At 50.0% G+C, this 15,309-nt stretch overlaps 5 protein-coding genes and 2 non-coding genes across 7 annotated transcripts; 5 read left to right on the forward strand and 2 right to left on the reverse strand.

The window, feature by feature from the left end:
- Nucleotides 1-56: 56 nt before the first annotated feature.
- LOC9648847 (mRNA-decapping enzyme-like protein) lies at nucleotides 57-2,451 on the forward strand. The gene is made up of 11 exons (XM_024681324.1): nucleotides 57-274; nucleotides 366-406; nucleotides 463-512; nucleotides 616-760; nucleotides 829-885; nucleotides 952-1,057; nucleotides 1,130-1,513; nucleotides 1,588-1,798; nucleotides 1,862-1,943; nucleotides 2,007-2,100; nucleotides 2,166-2,451. The coding sequence occupies exons 1-8, from the start codon at nucleotides 110-112 to the stop codon at nucleotides 1,642-1,644; spliced, it is 1,005 nt and encodes a 334-aa protein (XP_024537092.1). The 5' UTR covers nucleotides 57-109; the 3' UTR covers nucleotides 1,645-1,798; nucleotides 1,862-1,943; nucleotides 2,007-2,100; nucleotides 2,166-2,451.
- Nucleotides 2,452-6,021: 3,570 nt separating this feature from the next.
- Nucleotides 6,022-7,566, forward strand: LOC9648848 (pentatricopeptide repeat-containing protein At4g02750). The gene has a single exon (XM_002976236.2). It carries the CDS (start codon nucleotides 6,022-6,024, stop codon nucleotides 7,564-7,566), a length of 1,545 nt encoding a protein of 514 aa, XP_002976282.2.
- A 303-nt stretch (nucleotides 7,567-7,869) lies between these two features.
- On the forward strand, nucleotides 7,870-9,683 carry LOC9646586 (IAA-amino acid hydrolase ILR1-like 1). Its single transcript, XM_002976237.2, has 4 exons — nucleotides 7,870-8,250; nucleotides 8,317-8,757; nucleotides 8,816-8,944; nucleotides 9,214-9,683. Exons 1-4 carry the CDS (start codon nucleotides 7,891-7,893, stop codon nucleotides 9,580-9,582), a joined length of 1,299 nt encoding a protein of 432 aa, XP_002976283.1. The 5' UTR covers nucleotides 7,870-7,890; the 3' UTR covers nucleotides 9,583-9,683.
- On the reverse strand, nucleotides 9,611-13,921 carry LOC9646587 (E3 ubiquitin-protein ligase BRE1-like 2). Its single transcript, XM_024681162.1, has 19 exons — nucleotides 13,289-13,921; nucleotides 13,065-13,226; nucleotides 12,902-12,995; nucleotides 12,630-12,854; nucleotides 12,411-12,578; nucleotides 12,164-12,357; nucleotides 12,033-12,116; nucleotides 11,858-11,977; nucleotides 11,583-11,769; nucleotides 11,370-11,530; nucleotides 11,247-11,318; nucleotides 11,120-11,196; nucleotides 10,862-11,056; nucleotides 10,740-10,812; nucleotides 10,601-10,687; nucleotides 10,413-10,550; nucleotides 10,153-10,355; nucleotides 9,950-10,103; nucleotides 9,611-9,885 (listed from the first exon to the last, which is right to left on the reverse strand). Exons 1-19 carry the CDS (start codon nucleotides 13,400-13,402, stop codon nucleotides 9,754-9,756), a joined length of 2,640 nt encoding a protein of 879 aa, XP_024536930.1. The 5' UTR covers nucleotides 13,403-13,921; the 3' UTR covers nucleotides 9,611-9,753.
- Nucleotides 13,922-14,170: 249 nt separating this feature from the next.
- On the reverse strand, nucleotides 14,171-15,004 carry LOC9648849 (sec-independent protein translocase protein TATA, chloroplastic). The gene is made up of 3 exons (XM_002976373.2): nucleotides 14,823-15,004; nucleotides 14,531-14,760; nucleotides 14,171-14,470 (listed from the first exon to the last, which is right to left on the reverse strand). The coding sequence occupies exons 1-3, from the start codon at nucleotides 14,932-14,934 to the stop codon at nucleotides 14,342-14,344; spliced, it is 471 nt and encodes a 156-aa protein (XP_002976419.1). The 5' UTR covers nucleotides 14,935-15,004; the 3' UTR covers nucleotides 14,171-14,341.
- On the forward strand, nucleotides 14,214-14,314 carry LOC112348578. The gene has a single exon (XR_002993113.1). It is a non-coding gene; the product is annotated as a small nucleolar RNA Z43 (small nucleolar RNA).
- An 8-nt stretch (nucleotides 15,005-15,012) lies between the features above and the next one.
- TRNAL-UAA lies at nucleotides 15,013-15,095 on the forward strand. The gene has a single exon. It is a non-coding gene; the product is annotated as a tRNA-Leu (tRNA).
- The last annotated feature ends 214 nt before the right edge of the window (nucleotides 15,096-15,309 follow it).

The raw sequence follows: 15,309 nt of genomic DNA on the forward strand, positions 1-15,309 counted from the left end.
GTTTTAAACCAGGGAATATGCCAAGGCAATGCGTCAGGGGTTCGATCCTCGTTATGAAACCCTAAAATGGGGCTAGAGTAGAAGCAGGGATTTGGGGAGGGAGGGAGCGATGGCGATGGGGCAGAGCGCCAAACCAATGCCGCAGCTTGATCAGCAGAGCACCAAGGAGCTCAATCTCACTGTGCTCCAGCGCATGGACAAGCACGTCGAGGACATTCTCACCACCGCGGGTCACGTTACCTTCTACGAGTTCAGCATGGACCTCAATCAGTGGGTAAGGGCCTGGGCTTGGAATTCTGGGCGAGGGGTTTGGATCCTTTGCTGGATTTCGAGGCGCTAATGCTCGATCCTATCGTTATTCGCAGAGTCGAAAGGATGTAGAGGGGTCATTGTTCGTTGTGAAAAGGCAAGGATGGATCTTGTGGTGTGGTTTGTTTTTATTCTGTGCTCTTGGTGATCTAGGCGGATGCAGCCCAGGTTCCAGTTCATTGTCATGAATCGCAGAAGCACAGGTAAGAGTGATTGCAACTCTCTCTCTCTCTTTGTTTTTCTTAGACGCTAAAAAACTCGTCCTTGCTGGATTTGTTTTGACGCGTTGGTGATTGTGCCTGTCAGAGAACTTGGTCGAGGATCTCCTCAGCAATTTCGAGTACGAGGTCCAGGTGCCTTACCTGCTCTACCGAAATGCAGCGCAGGAGGTTAACGGGATCTGGTTCTACAATCCACGGGAGTGTGAAGAAGTTGCCAAGTTATTCTCGAGGTTTGTTATTTGCTCTTTTTTTTTTTTCTCTTGAAACGCTGAAAGTCTGATTTTGGTGAGATCTACAGGATACTCAACGCCTTCTCGAAAATTCCTCCAAAGCCAAAGCTGATCAGCCAGCCGAGGTTGTAGTAGATCTCTTCTCATCTTCCTGACTGGATTTGACATGGTGTGCTTACTGAAGCGTGCAGTAATGAATTTCAAGAGCTAGAGGCAGTTCCGACAGCGGCCATTGTGGAGGGACCACTGGAACCAGCAAGCGCCGTTCCAGAAGAACCACTGGAGCGGTTTTTTAACGTAAGCCCATCTTCCACTCTCACATCTAACAAACATTTCTGTCTCTTTTTTTTTTTGTTTTCTGCTTTACAGAATGCTTTACAGCTGAATGTGGATCCTCCACCACCATCTTCTCGGCCTCCAGTCGCGACAGTTCCCATTATCCGTTCGACCGTGCCACCATCTTCCAATGTAGCACCCGTCGTTCCACCCCCGGTCGCGAGCGTCCCAGCCATTACGACTGTGACTCCAGAGCCAGCCGAAGGAACTCCCGTTTTGGTGAAGCCATCCTTCTTCATGACGCCTCCAGCGTCCACGGTTCTCGCTCCTCCTCCTCCTCCTGTTCTTCAACCATCGCATGGTGCGCCTTTTCTCCAACCATTTCCACCGCCAGCTCCACCTCCATCGCTTGCTCCAGTTTCCGCGACTTTGATCACGAGGGAGGGAGTTCGGGATGCGCTCTCGCGGCTCGTTCAGGTAGATTAAAGTTGTCTTTGTTTGTTGATGGTGTTCTTACTTTTTTGTTTTGGTTTTGGTCTTTGTTTGAGCAGACTGATCAGTTTATCGACCTGATATACCGTGAGATGCTCAATGCACACACCAAGTAGTGTGCCGTATGGTTTGTGTTTATATATGTGTATTCTGCTTGTTCAATTTTCCCTGTTAAGATTATCCTACCTGTTTCCTTTCTTCTTCTCGTTCTTTGTACAATGCACAATGTCTCGAGTGCCGTGTCCTCGTCCCTTGACAAAGCGGGAACAGGTACATTCTCAAAGTAAAGTAAACAGACTTTAGAAGTTGCTAACAAGCGTTTCTTCCTCGCAGTTTAGAGCTACAATGCGTGAAAGGAGAGCGAGGAGCCTAACGAAAGAAAGATCGCAAAGAGAAAAAGTCGCAAGGATTTCAGGTGAGCAAAGTAGCTCCTAGGGGAAGCATTTTCTCGCGGAGTTTTTTGACTGCTAATGGACAGGGAGAAAGCGCCGAGTGCAAGGATCTAGGCCGTTGCTTTGGTGGGGGTGGCTATGGAGGAGGAGGAGGAGAGCGCAATATTTAGCGAAGAAAAGGCAAGAGCACATGCCGTCTCTTTGTTTGTTGCTCCTGACACTGTACATTGATCTGTCCCCTTCAGATTCGAAAGCGGTGGTGGGATGGATCCAAATCCGCTCGCTCTTTGGCAGGGAAAACGCAAAAAAAAAACGACACTTTCCAGTCGAGCGACCCCGCAAAATCCACCAACGTCGTTCGTTGCGCTCCAGCCAGCCTCGGATCTACCAAAGAATCAGCTACATGATCACGAGATGATCGAAGAGAGAAGATAACGATTCGAGCGCTGCGAATCTCTGATGGGGCCGGAAAATTGTCCTTTTTTCTCTCGCTCAATTATACTGCGCAATTCATGGCGCGTTTTGGACCAACTTTTATTCACATTGAAAGATTGCTCGCTGTCGCCATGATCACAGAAGCTCTCGCCATGATCATAGAAACGGTAGCAAAGGAAACTAAAAGAGGCTCTATCGTTTTGAATTGTGGCTGCTAGAAGCTATAGAACACAGCCCCCGTGCCCGATCGATCGCGATCCCGCTCGAACCAGCGGGTCACCAGAGCACCCAATTCAGAGCTGCAGCGACCCACAAGCCCAGAATCGCGAAACTCGCCAGGGAGCTCGCGGGAATTGGCGGCGGCGTGGAGGAGGAGTAGCCATTCTGGACCTTGATGTAGGCGGTGATGGTGTCGCGGCTGCGCACGGGGATGAAGGGGATGCTCTGGACGGGAATGTAGTCGTGGTACTGGTAGCAGGAGGAGGTGGGCGCATCAAACACGACCGCGGAGCAGGAGCAATCGTTGGTGCACGAGTCGAGGCAGTCGGCGGGCGAGCAAACCGTTGGAGCCTTGGAGGTGATGTTGAAGTACGTGACATAGGCGATGTGGAGATACGTGAAGGCCTTGCCGGTGTCGAAGATGCACGAGTAATTGTGATCCCATTTCCCCTCCAGCGACACCCCTGCTGCGGCTGGACTCGCGGATTTGCTGCTTGGTTCTTCCGGGAGGATCCTCGCCTGACTCAGAGCTCTTCCAGAGGCTTGGAGCGCCGAGAATTTCCAGAGGATGAGAAGGGAGAGGAAGAATTTCGATCTGGCGGTGGTGGTCATGGATGGATCTTTGGTGTGATCTATCTACACTTGTCACTACTGCTTGGAGTGTTTCTATCTATCCGTGCGAGGAGAAGAGAAATTCTCACGCTATTCTTGCAATTGACGTCGCCATTCGAGGGAGGGAGAGCGAGAGAGGAGAAGGGGGCAGGAAAAATTCAAGCGATGGCAGAGGGGTGTAGGTAATGCCCGATTTGAGGAAACGATTAGAAAATAAATTTAATCAAGTGGAAAACGTACGTAGAAAATGGCCGTTGCTTTTTATGAATGGATGACGTGTACAAGGATGTACAACGTGGAGTCCATGTCACTGCACCTGTCACCACGCGGAGATTTAGTCTGCATCTTCGCCAACTTTTCAATTTCAATTCTTTTCACCTTATCATGCCCATTAAAAAAGAAAAGCTTCTTCTTCTTTGTTGGCAGCATCCTGTTCTGTGCAAATCTGGAGAGCAAGCAAGTATTTCATGTTTACCTCCACAGTGCTCCATCCCTCTCCTACACAATAAACAGCAGAATTAACCACCACTTAGAAACAATTGCAAAGATCATTACCAAGATATATAATTCATACCACCCAAAAAGTGCAAACAGTCTAACTTGCCCCTATTTGCCAATGTGCTTACAGAATATCTTGGCTTTCATAGTCAAGTTCTTTTAGAGTACGTAGAAGTAACTATATAGGGGAGGTTAGGCAAATCCAAGGCTACCCAACTCACTGGTCTAATCCATTTATGTTAAAAGCTTAGTAATCAATTTCTAGGTTGAGTCATGAATATAAAAATTTTGTGAGGTTTGAGAATCTTGTATCTGTATATATTTAATGGTGAAATGCAATTATGTGTTATCAAAGTGTGGCATGACACCTTAGCAATAGAGCACTTTAGTATCCAAAAGATATTAGAATTGGTTTAACAATAATTTTGATAACCCCATATGCTCAAATATGTTGAAAACTTTGTTTATACCTATGATATATGTCAGGAAATTAAAATGTCGTGATATGCTTCAAACTAAAATGTTGTGACATGTTTTTTTTGTCTTGTCCAACCTTTTCCTTTTAATCTAAGGACTTAGATCTTTCACCTTCTTGAGGATTTAACATTGTTTTTATTGTGGTTATTCTTGTTATGGCCAACTCATTTTTCAAAATCTTTCTGAGGATTTGATAAAGTTTTTTGTTGTGGTTGACTAGTCTAAAATGGCACATTTTCTTGCCATGTCATAAAACAATTGATAGAGAACAACTAGTTTAACTTATTTATAAAAAGATCATAAGTACTACAAATCCAATACCAAAGGTAAGCAAAACTCTCTTCCTTGATCACTTGGAAAAGTGATTTTTGGATTTGCTTCACGATCAATGGCCACACTTCAATCTGGTGCTCATCATGAATATGGGTGGAATGGGCAACGTTGTGAGCAATCTCAATGGCTAGGCACTCTCCTTCCACATCACCACCACTGATGGCAAGATTCTCATTGCCTACAATGCTGTGTCTGGGAACTGGCAATGGAGAACTTACACAGGCAACATCGCCTCAATGCAATCCTGTCCCTTGCCAGCATCAAGTGGAAGATCACTAGCACTTTCTCAAGATGCCCAGCACGGGCAAATATGGCGAACAATGCGGTCTAGAAGACAAGATTGTGCTGAGGCATCAGGTCGAACAAAGAGTTGGACTCTCGTAGCTCTCCGTGATGCGTGCTCGCCGTCAAGACTGCGTTCCAGGAGACCAGGTTGCGATCAGGCACGGCATAGAAGATCTCTTTGAAATTTACAAGATACCCCTTAGCGGCAAGTGCTGTAACCACTGTGTTCCACACGAAGAGATCGTGCTCCAGCACGCGATCAAAACAATTTTGTGCTTCGGAGAATTTCCCACATTGACAGTACGCAGCTAGCATTGCATTCCACGAAACAATGTTCCTCTGCGGCATATCATTTTTGCTTCTGCTGTGGTTGGCATATGCTGCAAAGATGGCGGTCCACGACAACTGAGGAATCCAAGCGCTTGTTTGATTCCATGCCGCAGCGCGATCATGTCTCCTGGAATGCGGTGCTCGGGGCCTACGCCCATAATGGCCACTGGGACGAGGCCGTGGCGCGCTTCTCCGCCATGCCCGCTCTGCGAGTACGGTCATCGCGGCATGATCCACCACGCGAGCGATGCTGAGCACCTATGCCCGTAACGGGAATCTTGATGAGGCTTGGCATATCTTTGACTGGATGCCGGAACGCGATGTTTTTTTCCTGAACTCAATCCTCTCAGCAAATGCCCAAATCGGGCATCTGGAACATACGAAGTTTCTGTTTGATACAGAAATTTGTTTATTAAAGGCCAGATAAAGATCCGATTGCCTGGAACGCGATGATTTCGGCCTATGCGCATAAAGCGCGGTGGATCTGTATGGTGCGATCAAGGTTGAAGAGGAGAGACCGGGCGATCGTTGCTTCACCTTGGTTCTTCTCGTGTGTGGACGCACTGGAACAGTTTGGGGTGGCTTCGTTGCTTCGCGGAGATGGTGGTCGATTATGGGATCGTTGCAAACAAGCTCCAGTACCGATGTATGATCGATCTCTTGAGCAGGGCCGGGCATCTGAGAGAGGCGGAGGAGCGTATCGCAAGCATGCCATTCGAGGCGGAGGTGATGGACTGGCGATGTTTGCTGGGTGCATCGACGAGCTACAGCAATTTGGAACATGGTGCTCACGCAGCTAAGGCTCTCTTGGGTGGCCAAAACGACCTCCTTGCGCGGTGAAAGATGGAGCGCCCAGGAAAAGTATGATCTTCTCGAAGAGTAGAAGGTTGGCTGAGAGTTTGCAATGAGGCGATGGTTGCTCTAGCTCTAAGAACTGGATCGCCCTGCTGTTCCGGCCCCGACCTCGACGATTCGAGGGCGAGATATCGCTCCAACTTGCTGATTCACAGGTATGGGAAGCTTGGAAACCTGGAGCTTGCGCGCGAGGCTTTTGAGGCCATCAAGCATCCCAATGTTTTCTCGTGGAACCTTTTCATCGCGGCGTGTATTGACAATGGGAACTTGCGGGAAGCAAGAGAGGTGTTTGACAGGATGCCTGCGACGGACAAGGACATTGTGTCCTGGAACACAATGCTGCGTGGGCATTTCCAGCTCGGTAACCTTCGTGAAGCTATGGCGGTGTTTCAAAAGATGCCGGAGAGGGACGTCGTTTCGTGGACTACTGTTCTTGCTGCAAATGCCCAAGAAGGGCATTTTGACGTTTCAATCGCCTTGTTTAATACGATGCCCGTACGTAGCGTGGTCAGCTGGAATACTCTTTTGCAAGCGTACACATTGTTCAAAAAGATGGAAGAGGCTCGCGATTTGTTTTTCTGCATGCCTTACCGAGATGTTTCAACGTGGAACACAATGATAGCTGGAAATGCCGTAGCGGGGCATTGTGCTGAGGCTCAAACATGCTTTAAATCCATGCCAGAGATGGACGTGGTTTCTTTCACGGCAATGATGAAGGCCTTTGGCGAGGCTGGGGACTTGCAAGGAGCGCAAAAAGTATTTGATTCCTCTCCCGCAAAGAACATCGTGTGCTGGAGCGCCATGGTAACCGCGTATGCCCAGCGTGGGCATCTGGAAGATGCTAAGTGCCTGTTTGACAGGATGCCCGAATGGAACACGGTGGCCTGCTCGGCCTTGATCTCGGCCTACGGCCAACAGTTCCATCTCGAGGCAGCCACGCAGGTGTTCTTCGAATACATGGCTGAGTGGAGCACGGTTTCCTGCAATGCTCTCTTGACCGCTTACTCCAAAAGCCGCCACCTCGAGGCAGCCATAGCGATGTTCGACGCCATAGCCTACCGTAATGTGGGATCCTGGAACTCGCTGCTCGCAGCCTACGCCGATAACGGGAGTCTCGAGAACTCAGCGAAGGTATTTGCAATGATCCCCGACCGCGATCCCGTGTCCTGGAGCTCCATGATCACAGCCTACGCTCGATCCGGGCGCTGCAACGAAGCCACCCAAACCACCCAGCTGATGCAGCTCCAAGGCTTGGCGCTGGACAGCATCGCATTCCTGGGCATCCTCAACGCTTGCAAGCAACGGGGGCTCTTGCGGGAGGCTTACTCGTACCTGGGGCTCATGGTGGCGGAGCACGGCATGGAAGCGTCGGCGGAGCACTATGGAGCGGTCGTCGACGCCCTCGCCGGATCGGGGCTCTTGGGCTGCGCCGAGGAGCTCGCCGCCAGCCTGCCGCTGGGATTGGACGCCGCCGGGTGCGCGTCACTGCTGGGAGCTTGCCGGATCCACTGGGACGTGAGCCTTGGAAGGCGGGTTGCGCGAAGGATGAGCTCCAGCAGCCCCGCGCTCTACGTAACACTCTCCAATGCATATAGCAGCTGAAAATCTCCGCTTGTCAAAAGGCTTGAGCGAGAGGGATTTCTGCTAGTGCTGGTGGTGATAGTGGTGGAGTGAGAGTGAGAGTTTTGCTTCTTCTTGAGCGCCTCCGCCGCCAAAAAAAAAAAAACAAAAAAAAAATGGTGGATGTGTCCCAGAAATCTACGCGACCTTGCTTCATCAAGCAAATGCCCAAACACATCAAGGATTGACTTATTCCCTGAGGATGAGGAGCACCAACTGTTTAGCCGGCAATTCTTAGCTCGAGCATCTCTTCTCTATCGTTTTGCCCTATAAATTTCTATTCTCATAGTCGGCGGCGCGCCGACTATGTGGTTTCACTCGCTACTCTCCCTTTTGCTGCTAGTCCCACTGCGATCCATCCGCGCGCACCAAGAATGCCCCTCCTCCTCTGCTGGCGATGCCGCGATCGCAAACTCCACGCTCTCTAGCATCGGCGATGGCGAGGACATTCGAGAATGGCTGGTTGGAATCCGGCGGCGCATCCACCAGCGCCCAGAGCTGGGCTTCCAAGAGTTTGAGACGAGCGCGCTCATCCGGGCGGAGCTAGACGCGCTGGGCGTGCCGTACGAGTGGCCGGTGGCGGGCACGGGAGTGGTGGCCACCATCGGTACGGGTGGGCCGCCCATCGTGGCCCTGCGAGCCGACATGGACGCCCTCCCTCTCCAGGTAATAAAGCAAATCTTACTTCTCCCGACTTGGTAAAACTCACCGCGAAATTCTCTTTTTGCCAAGGAGCTGGGCAATTCCGAGTACAAGAGCCAGGTGGCCGGTAAAATGCACGCCTGTGGCCACGACGCACACGTGGCGATGCTGCTGGGTGCCGCGCGGCTCCTTTCCCGCCCCGCCGCGGTACCGCGCGGCACAGTCCGGCTGCTCTTCCAGCCCGCCGAGGAGGGCCTCTACGGCGCGCTGGCCATGGTGGAGGGTGGCGCGCTGGGTGACGCCCAGGCCATCTTTGGCATCCACGTCACCTCCGAGAGGCCGGTGGGTACCGCCAGCAGCCGCGCGGGACCCCTCCTCGCGGGCGCCGGGTTTCTCACCGCTACCATCACCGGACGTGGAGGCCACGCCGCCTTGCCGCACAAGACGATAGATCCCATTCTCGCAGCATCGATGGTGGTGGCTAGTCTCCAGCAGCTCGTCTCCCGCGAATCCAATCCTCTCGAGAGCGAGGTAAACTCTTCACATTTCAATGGTATGACTGTACCGCGCGGTACCGCACGCTGCACAGGTCGTGTCCGTGACGTCCATCCAGACCCCCGACTCTTTCAACGTCATTCCTTCCACGGTGACGCTCAAAGGGACTTTCCGGGGCTACAAGAAAGAAGGCCTCGAGCGACTGAAAACCAGAATCGAACAGGTTGGTTTCTCGTCCTAGCTTTGCTTGATCTTCCATCTAGATCTTCTCCGCAGCAGATCTTCTCGTCCCAAGTTTGCTTGATCTTCCATCTCGATTTGCTTGATCTTCCATCTAGATCTTCTCGTCCCAAGTTTGCTTGATCTTCCATCTCGATCTTCTCGGCCAACTTTGCTTGATCTTCCATCTGGTTCTTCTCGTCCCAACCTTGCTTGATCTTCCCGATCTTCTCAACTTTGCTTGATCTTCCATCGATCTTCTCGGCTTCGCAGGTGATCACCAGCCAAGCTTCCGTGCATCAGTGCTCGGCCAGCGTAGATATCAGTAACTTGCAACCCGCCACCTCCAACGATCCGGAGCTCTACCACTTCTTCCAGGGAGTCGCGAAGGATCTCCTGGGAGAGGACAAAGTGACCGAGATGGAGCCTACCATGGGAGCCGAGGACTTTGCTTTCTACTCGGATCACGTCCCAACCATGTTCTTCTTCCTGGGAAGTGGGAACGACGCCGAAGGATTCGACAACCGGCCACACTCCCCATACTTCGACTTGGACGAGGATGTTCTACCGATTGGAGCGGCCATGCACGCGGCGCTCGCGACAAACTACATTGAAAAGACAGCCACAGTTAGTGACATCTAAGTTAAATTCAAGCGTCGAAACCTCAGCCTTGTATGGAAAAGAAAAACTATTCACAGAAACTTATATTCAAGTCAGTAACAACCCAAAATCTCCTCCAGCAACAAAGGAAGTTACCTCGAGCACCAAAGCAGTAGCATAGCTAGATAGATCTACACGAAGGAATCGATGCTTTTATAGGTAGACGTGCCGAACGTCACCCGCGCCAAATCCTACTCCGCAACCCGGGCATTTCCTATGCCTTATTTCCAGATTCCTCTGAATACACGGGTTGCAGAATAGATGGAGGCACTTCGTAATCGCCACCTGAAACACGGAAAAGAGGCCCCTGAGAAACACAAACAATCGATGAAGGTGAATGTACACGTACCTCTTTCTGTCGGTCGTGGCAAACGCTACACTTTAGTAGCGTCCTGTATTTGTTTACTTCTTCCTGCAGCTTCTCCACCAGTGCGTTCTCTTGAGCAGTGGTATGCTTGGTTTTCAGTACGGTCAGTTCATTCTCAAGTTGCTTCTTCTCAAACCTGCAGCAAGCGAATTCAATACAAAAGCCAGTAAATGTAGACAGCGTACCTTTCGTTCTCCAGTACTACCAGGACATCGTTCGTCTTTTCTCCACGTTCTCGGAGCTCTTTGTCAGAAACTTCCAAAGCGGATCTTAACGATTGGACCTCCCTCTCTGCCTCCGCCAATTTGCGCCGAGCGACCTCCACAGCTGAATTACTGTGCCGAGTCTCATCAGCTGCCTTGGTAAGCTGGTCCAGTTGTAGACGAACCTACACAAGAAATAGAATGTTAATGTAACGAAAATGACGATAACAATTGAGAAAAACCTGCTCTTCGAAACGAGCAGCCCTTTGCTTTTGCAAGTCGGCTGCAGACGTTGCAAGCTGCATCTTCCCAGATATCGACTGTTTCTCAGCAACAAGAGAGGTCTGCAACTGTTTTGCTTTCAAGCTTTCCGCCACAAGCTGTAAGCGGAAAATTAGTCTCATTTCTAGCTCACGTGAATCTAAGAAACCTTTGTATTGTAATCATCCCTTTCGGATATCTGCTGCAAAAGCCTTTGGTTTTGAGTCTGCATGTCTTCATATGCTTGCCCGATAGTCTGTTTAAAAAGAAAATTACAGACATAAATGAAAGAAAACTAAAAATCTTACCTCGATTTCAGATATGTAAGCATCTCCTTCTTCACTTTTTGCCTTAATAGTTTCTAGCAGCTCCATCTTATCTCTGAAAAACAGTGTAAGAATGTCTAAAAGTTAAAAGTGCCACAATGAACCTGTCAGAAACATCCAAGCGTTCGCGAAGTTCAGCAATTTCTGCTTCAGCTGCCGCAAGTCTTTGCTGGCAGGCGGCCTCCGCCTCATTCGCTGTCTTTACGCGAAGTTCAAGGCTGTGTTCATCCAAGGCCTCCTGTAAACGTTGTATTTGGGCTCGAGCTCTACATTCTGATTGCTGTATTTCTAGAATATCCCTGCAGAGAAAGCACAAGATTAACAAGCTTTTGAAGAAAGAGAGTTGAAGGGCAACAGCACACCTGCTTTCTATTGACTCCTTTTCATACATATCTAGTATAAGCTTCAACTCCTGCTCGCTTTCTTTGAGAACGCGAATCTGTAATCGACCAATACCGTAAGAATCTGACGAAAGATAGCAGTACTGACCTCTTCTTTGAACACGTCTGCCTCAATAGCCTGATCTGCTAGCTTCTTCGAAAGATTTTTAAACTCGAATTTCTGTCAAAACGTTTATATATAAAGGATTCTTGTAATCATAGAGAATAGTACCTTTCTTTCAAGAACCGCTGCCATAGAATGGGAGTCTGCTCGAAGACTGCACACTTCATGGGCAGCATCTTTGTATTTGTTAAGCTGCAGTTGCATCATCCCCATCTCCTTGTGAAGTGTACTTATCATTAGCTTGAGCTCCGCAACAGTGTCCTTTCTTCCTGAGGTTATAAAAAAGAATAAGCAATCATAGAAAGGTCCCAAAACTCATACCAGAAAGCTGATTTAATTCTTCGACTCTTAGCTGTAAATCATCTCTATCGGCCATACATTGTTGTAACTTCGCCTCCAAAGCTGTGATCCTCGATTCCGCAACAGCTACGTCCCTCCGGGCAGCTTCTCCAGCTTCAGCTTTCAGGCTCACTTCTTTCTCGTGTCGTAATGCACTATCACGCTCAGCCTACAGCAGAGTTCTGGCACTTCAACACACTGGAAAATGGATGCCAGTCGGAATGACTTCTTATGTAGCTAGAAAAACGAGTTCTCACCTGAAACCGTTCCGCATTTGCTTGGCATCGGTCGAGTTCCGCCTTGAAGAACTTCAACTGATCTTGGAGTAGGAGGTAGGGCCTCGACGATATAACCCGTTGCTCGTCAATATGAGAATCCTGTGGGTGTGAATTCAGTGCCACTGAATATAGCATAGCAAAGTAATGCGAAAACCTGTAATCGGCGTAGTTGCTCTGCCAGGTTGAGATTCTTTTGATGTGCCTCTTGAAGATCAACGAGCCGGCACTCCGATAAAGCCTGAAATCAAAGCAGTAAGAAACTGAGAACCAACACGTTGTACATACCTTAGTTCTTTCTAAAAGCTCTTCAAGATCTCTAATATCTTTCGACGTCTTATACACTCCACCCTTTTCCCCTGGTTCTTTTGTCACAGCACCAGGTGTTGGCGGCCCTGGTGGCAAATCTTTCTGATTCCTTAAAGCAGCAGCGAGCTTTCGCCTACTCGTGTCCAGTTCTGCTAGTGTATCTTCCAGCTCACCTGAAAGATGCCGACCCTCAGCGTAGCACTAAAACATATAAAAACTAGCTTACCAGTTAATCTTCCTATTTCAGCTCGATCCTTCAAGCGGGAATCCTCCATAGCCGTCATTGCAGAGCTAATTTCTTTATGCTTGAGATGGAGTGCTTCCATCGCTGTTCTCAAACTTTGAGTTTCAACCAGCAAATCATCATGAGCCTTTTGAAGGGCCTTTCCAGCAACTGAACAATGAAAGCATAAAAAACTGGACAAACACCACTTGAGATACATACCATCAGAAGATAGTTGATTCTTTAACATGGAGGTGAGCTCGTCATGCTTAGCGCGTTGGGATTGAATAACCTGCACTATGTAGCTCATCGTTTTCACAGTGGAGGCCCTTCTACTGTTTAAAGCCGCATCGAGGGTGTCACCTTCCGTAGATGCTGAGGAGCGAACTAAGCGCTGTAAAAAAGTTTCCTCCGGAATTACGGACGATGTATCCGGCTTATCTGCAACTGAACGGCATTTGTCAGCCTATCCATGTAAGTGGAATATTTCTTACCACTTGACACTGGCGGCGCTACCTCCAGCACCGGTAGCTCGGTAGTACCATCAGGATGAGCATTTACGGCTAGTAGCTCCAAGTCATCCACTAGCTATAGAAAAGAACGAGTCAGACATAGAAACCAAACAAACAACAATGAAAGATAAAAAGGACCGCTTACCTCCTTCCAGCACCTATTCACCGAAATAAGCGTCTCATCAAAAGAAGTTTGTTTTGATTTAAGCTGGTTGAACTTATCCTCCAGAGCGTGTATCTCACTTCTTTGAGCGTCAAGCTTCTGAGCGAGTTGCTGGTTTTGGTACTGAAGCATTCCCGGGTCCGCCTATACATGCACAAAGAAGCATTAGAAAAGTAGAAAGACCAACAATAAGAAGAAGACCAAACCTTTCTCTCCTCTAAAACTGGAGCCATGGGCTGCTGCTTCTTTGGCGGTGGCGAGAGAGACGTGTGATTGTTGGAATGCCTTCGCTTGCGCTCCGACTCCTCAGTGCTACCCATTCGGCTCCCACTACCCCTACTGGTACCTGCGTTGCTCGGACTGGCGGCGCTACTCCTCCAAGCAGCCTCATCAATCGCCAGTGGCGACTTGGCCACCGACGACCGAAGCGCTTCCACAGACGGCTCCAGGGCGGCGAAAGCGAGACAAGATTTCGACAGTCTCCTCAAGCGCCATACCCTACCTCAAGCCCTAGCTATGGCGCCGCAGCGCCATGCCGCCGGCGACTACTCCGGGCAAAGCGCCATTCCCGTGCCGGAGCGCTGCCCTAGGGTCGGAATGGCTATGGCGCCGCCGCCGCCCAACCAGTACAGATGGAAAATGAATGAAGGAAAGAATTCCAATCCCCTCTAAGTCTCTGCTTGCATGAATTGCCCGCCCGTCATGCGCCGTTGATCTGCGGGCATCCAACACTCACAAACGCGCCACGACAAATGTGAAGGACTTTGAAGGGCGTTACCGGCAATGCTTCTATTTCCATTCCAGAATGAACTATGCCCTCCATCGCCGGAGAGATTTTTCTGGCAGCCACGTGGCACAACCCTCGCGGTCCAAATTAGGTTACGCGTTTCCCAGATTGCAGCCGCTAGCTCCAACGGTCCCGATTCGCGGGAGCCATCGTTTATATAGACCATCGGGGATTAGGGTTCTTCGTGGTCTGTGATGATCTCTCTTGTGGCGAGTTGCGAGTAGAGACGATGCCTTGCTTCGCGCAAGGGAACCCATTCATCTCCTCGCATCTCTGTGAATCGCCCATCCTCTATTTCTGAGACCCTAAAATCTCCTTTGTGGAATTCGATTTTTTTTCTCACGGACAGATGATGAATCCATGTAAGGTCTCGTTCGTCTGAGTGAAAAGCTCTCGCGCTTTTCCTGACGACAACGATTTATATCACCACCCATAGACTGATGTCCGCGTTTTTTCGATCTAGATTTCGCTCTCACACCTCGACATTCTCCTTGGCCGTTGTCTTCTTCACTGCTTCGGTTTCTTCCGAGGATCCGGGAACTTTTTCTTCTTCCTCGGCGGATTTCTTCGCTGTGAGCTCGGTCTGGAATTCGTCCGCTGCCTGCCCATGACAACAAAACCAAATGAGGCCGCGAGATTCACGAAAAGATCTCTTTTTTACTTGTTGGAAGCTCTTGACAGTCTTGCCGAGGCTCTTCCCAATCTCTGGGAGCTTCTTGGGCCCAAAAACCAGCGCCGCCACTCCGGCGATCACGACGAGCTCGGGCACGCCAAGCCCAAACAGCGCCATCACTCTGGCAGTCCGTCTCGTTGCTAGCATCGAATTGCCGCTCCGCGCTCTCAGCCGCAGCACGCCATCGCCAAAAACCTCACGAGACGTCAACGAAGCTCCTGCGCCATGACAATCCAATTCGAATCCTTCGTTTCATCCAATCGTCTCGGATCGAATTTACCTGGAACAAATGCGCTCGCTGCCGCATTGCATCGCGCCGCTGACGGCAATGGCGTGCTCCTCGCGATCGCAGCGGCAGGCCGGGCTTGGATTGGCAACACCGCCATCGCCATCGCTAAAACCCTAGAATATTATCCCCGCGCCATTAGACCGCCATGAGGAGGAGAGAAAACGCTACACATGGAACACGAGCTAGCTTGCCCGAGAGGTCCAAGGGGGGTGACTTAAGATCACCTGCACGTAGTGCGCGTGGGTTCGAACCCCACAGCTAGCAAGATTTTGGAAATTTGTCTCCCGCGAATCGATCACAAAACCTCCTTACTCACAGGTTCCTCTCCCGCGAATCGATCGCAAGACCTCCTTCACTATTCCAACGAATAGATTTGAGGAGCATTTTCAATGTGACTAGGGTTGGCGGGAATGAGGGACTCGTCCCTTCTCTACGCGGTGGCGACCATTTCTTTCGAGCCTGTGGGAGAGCTCGGCGA

The sequence above is a fragment of the Selaginella moellendorffii genome, unplaced genomic scaffold, assembly GCF_000143415.4.
Source record: "Selaginella moellendorffii unplaced genomic scaffold, v1.0 SELMOscaffold_30, whole genome shotgun sequence".
Lineage (NCBI taxonomy): Eukaryota > Viridiplantae > Streptophyta > Lycopodiopsida > Selaginellales > Selaginellaceae > Selaginella > Selaginella moellendorffii.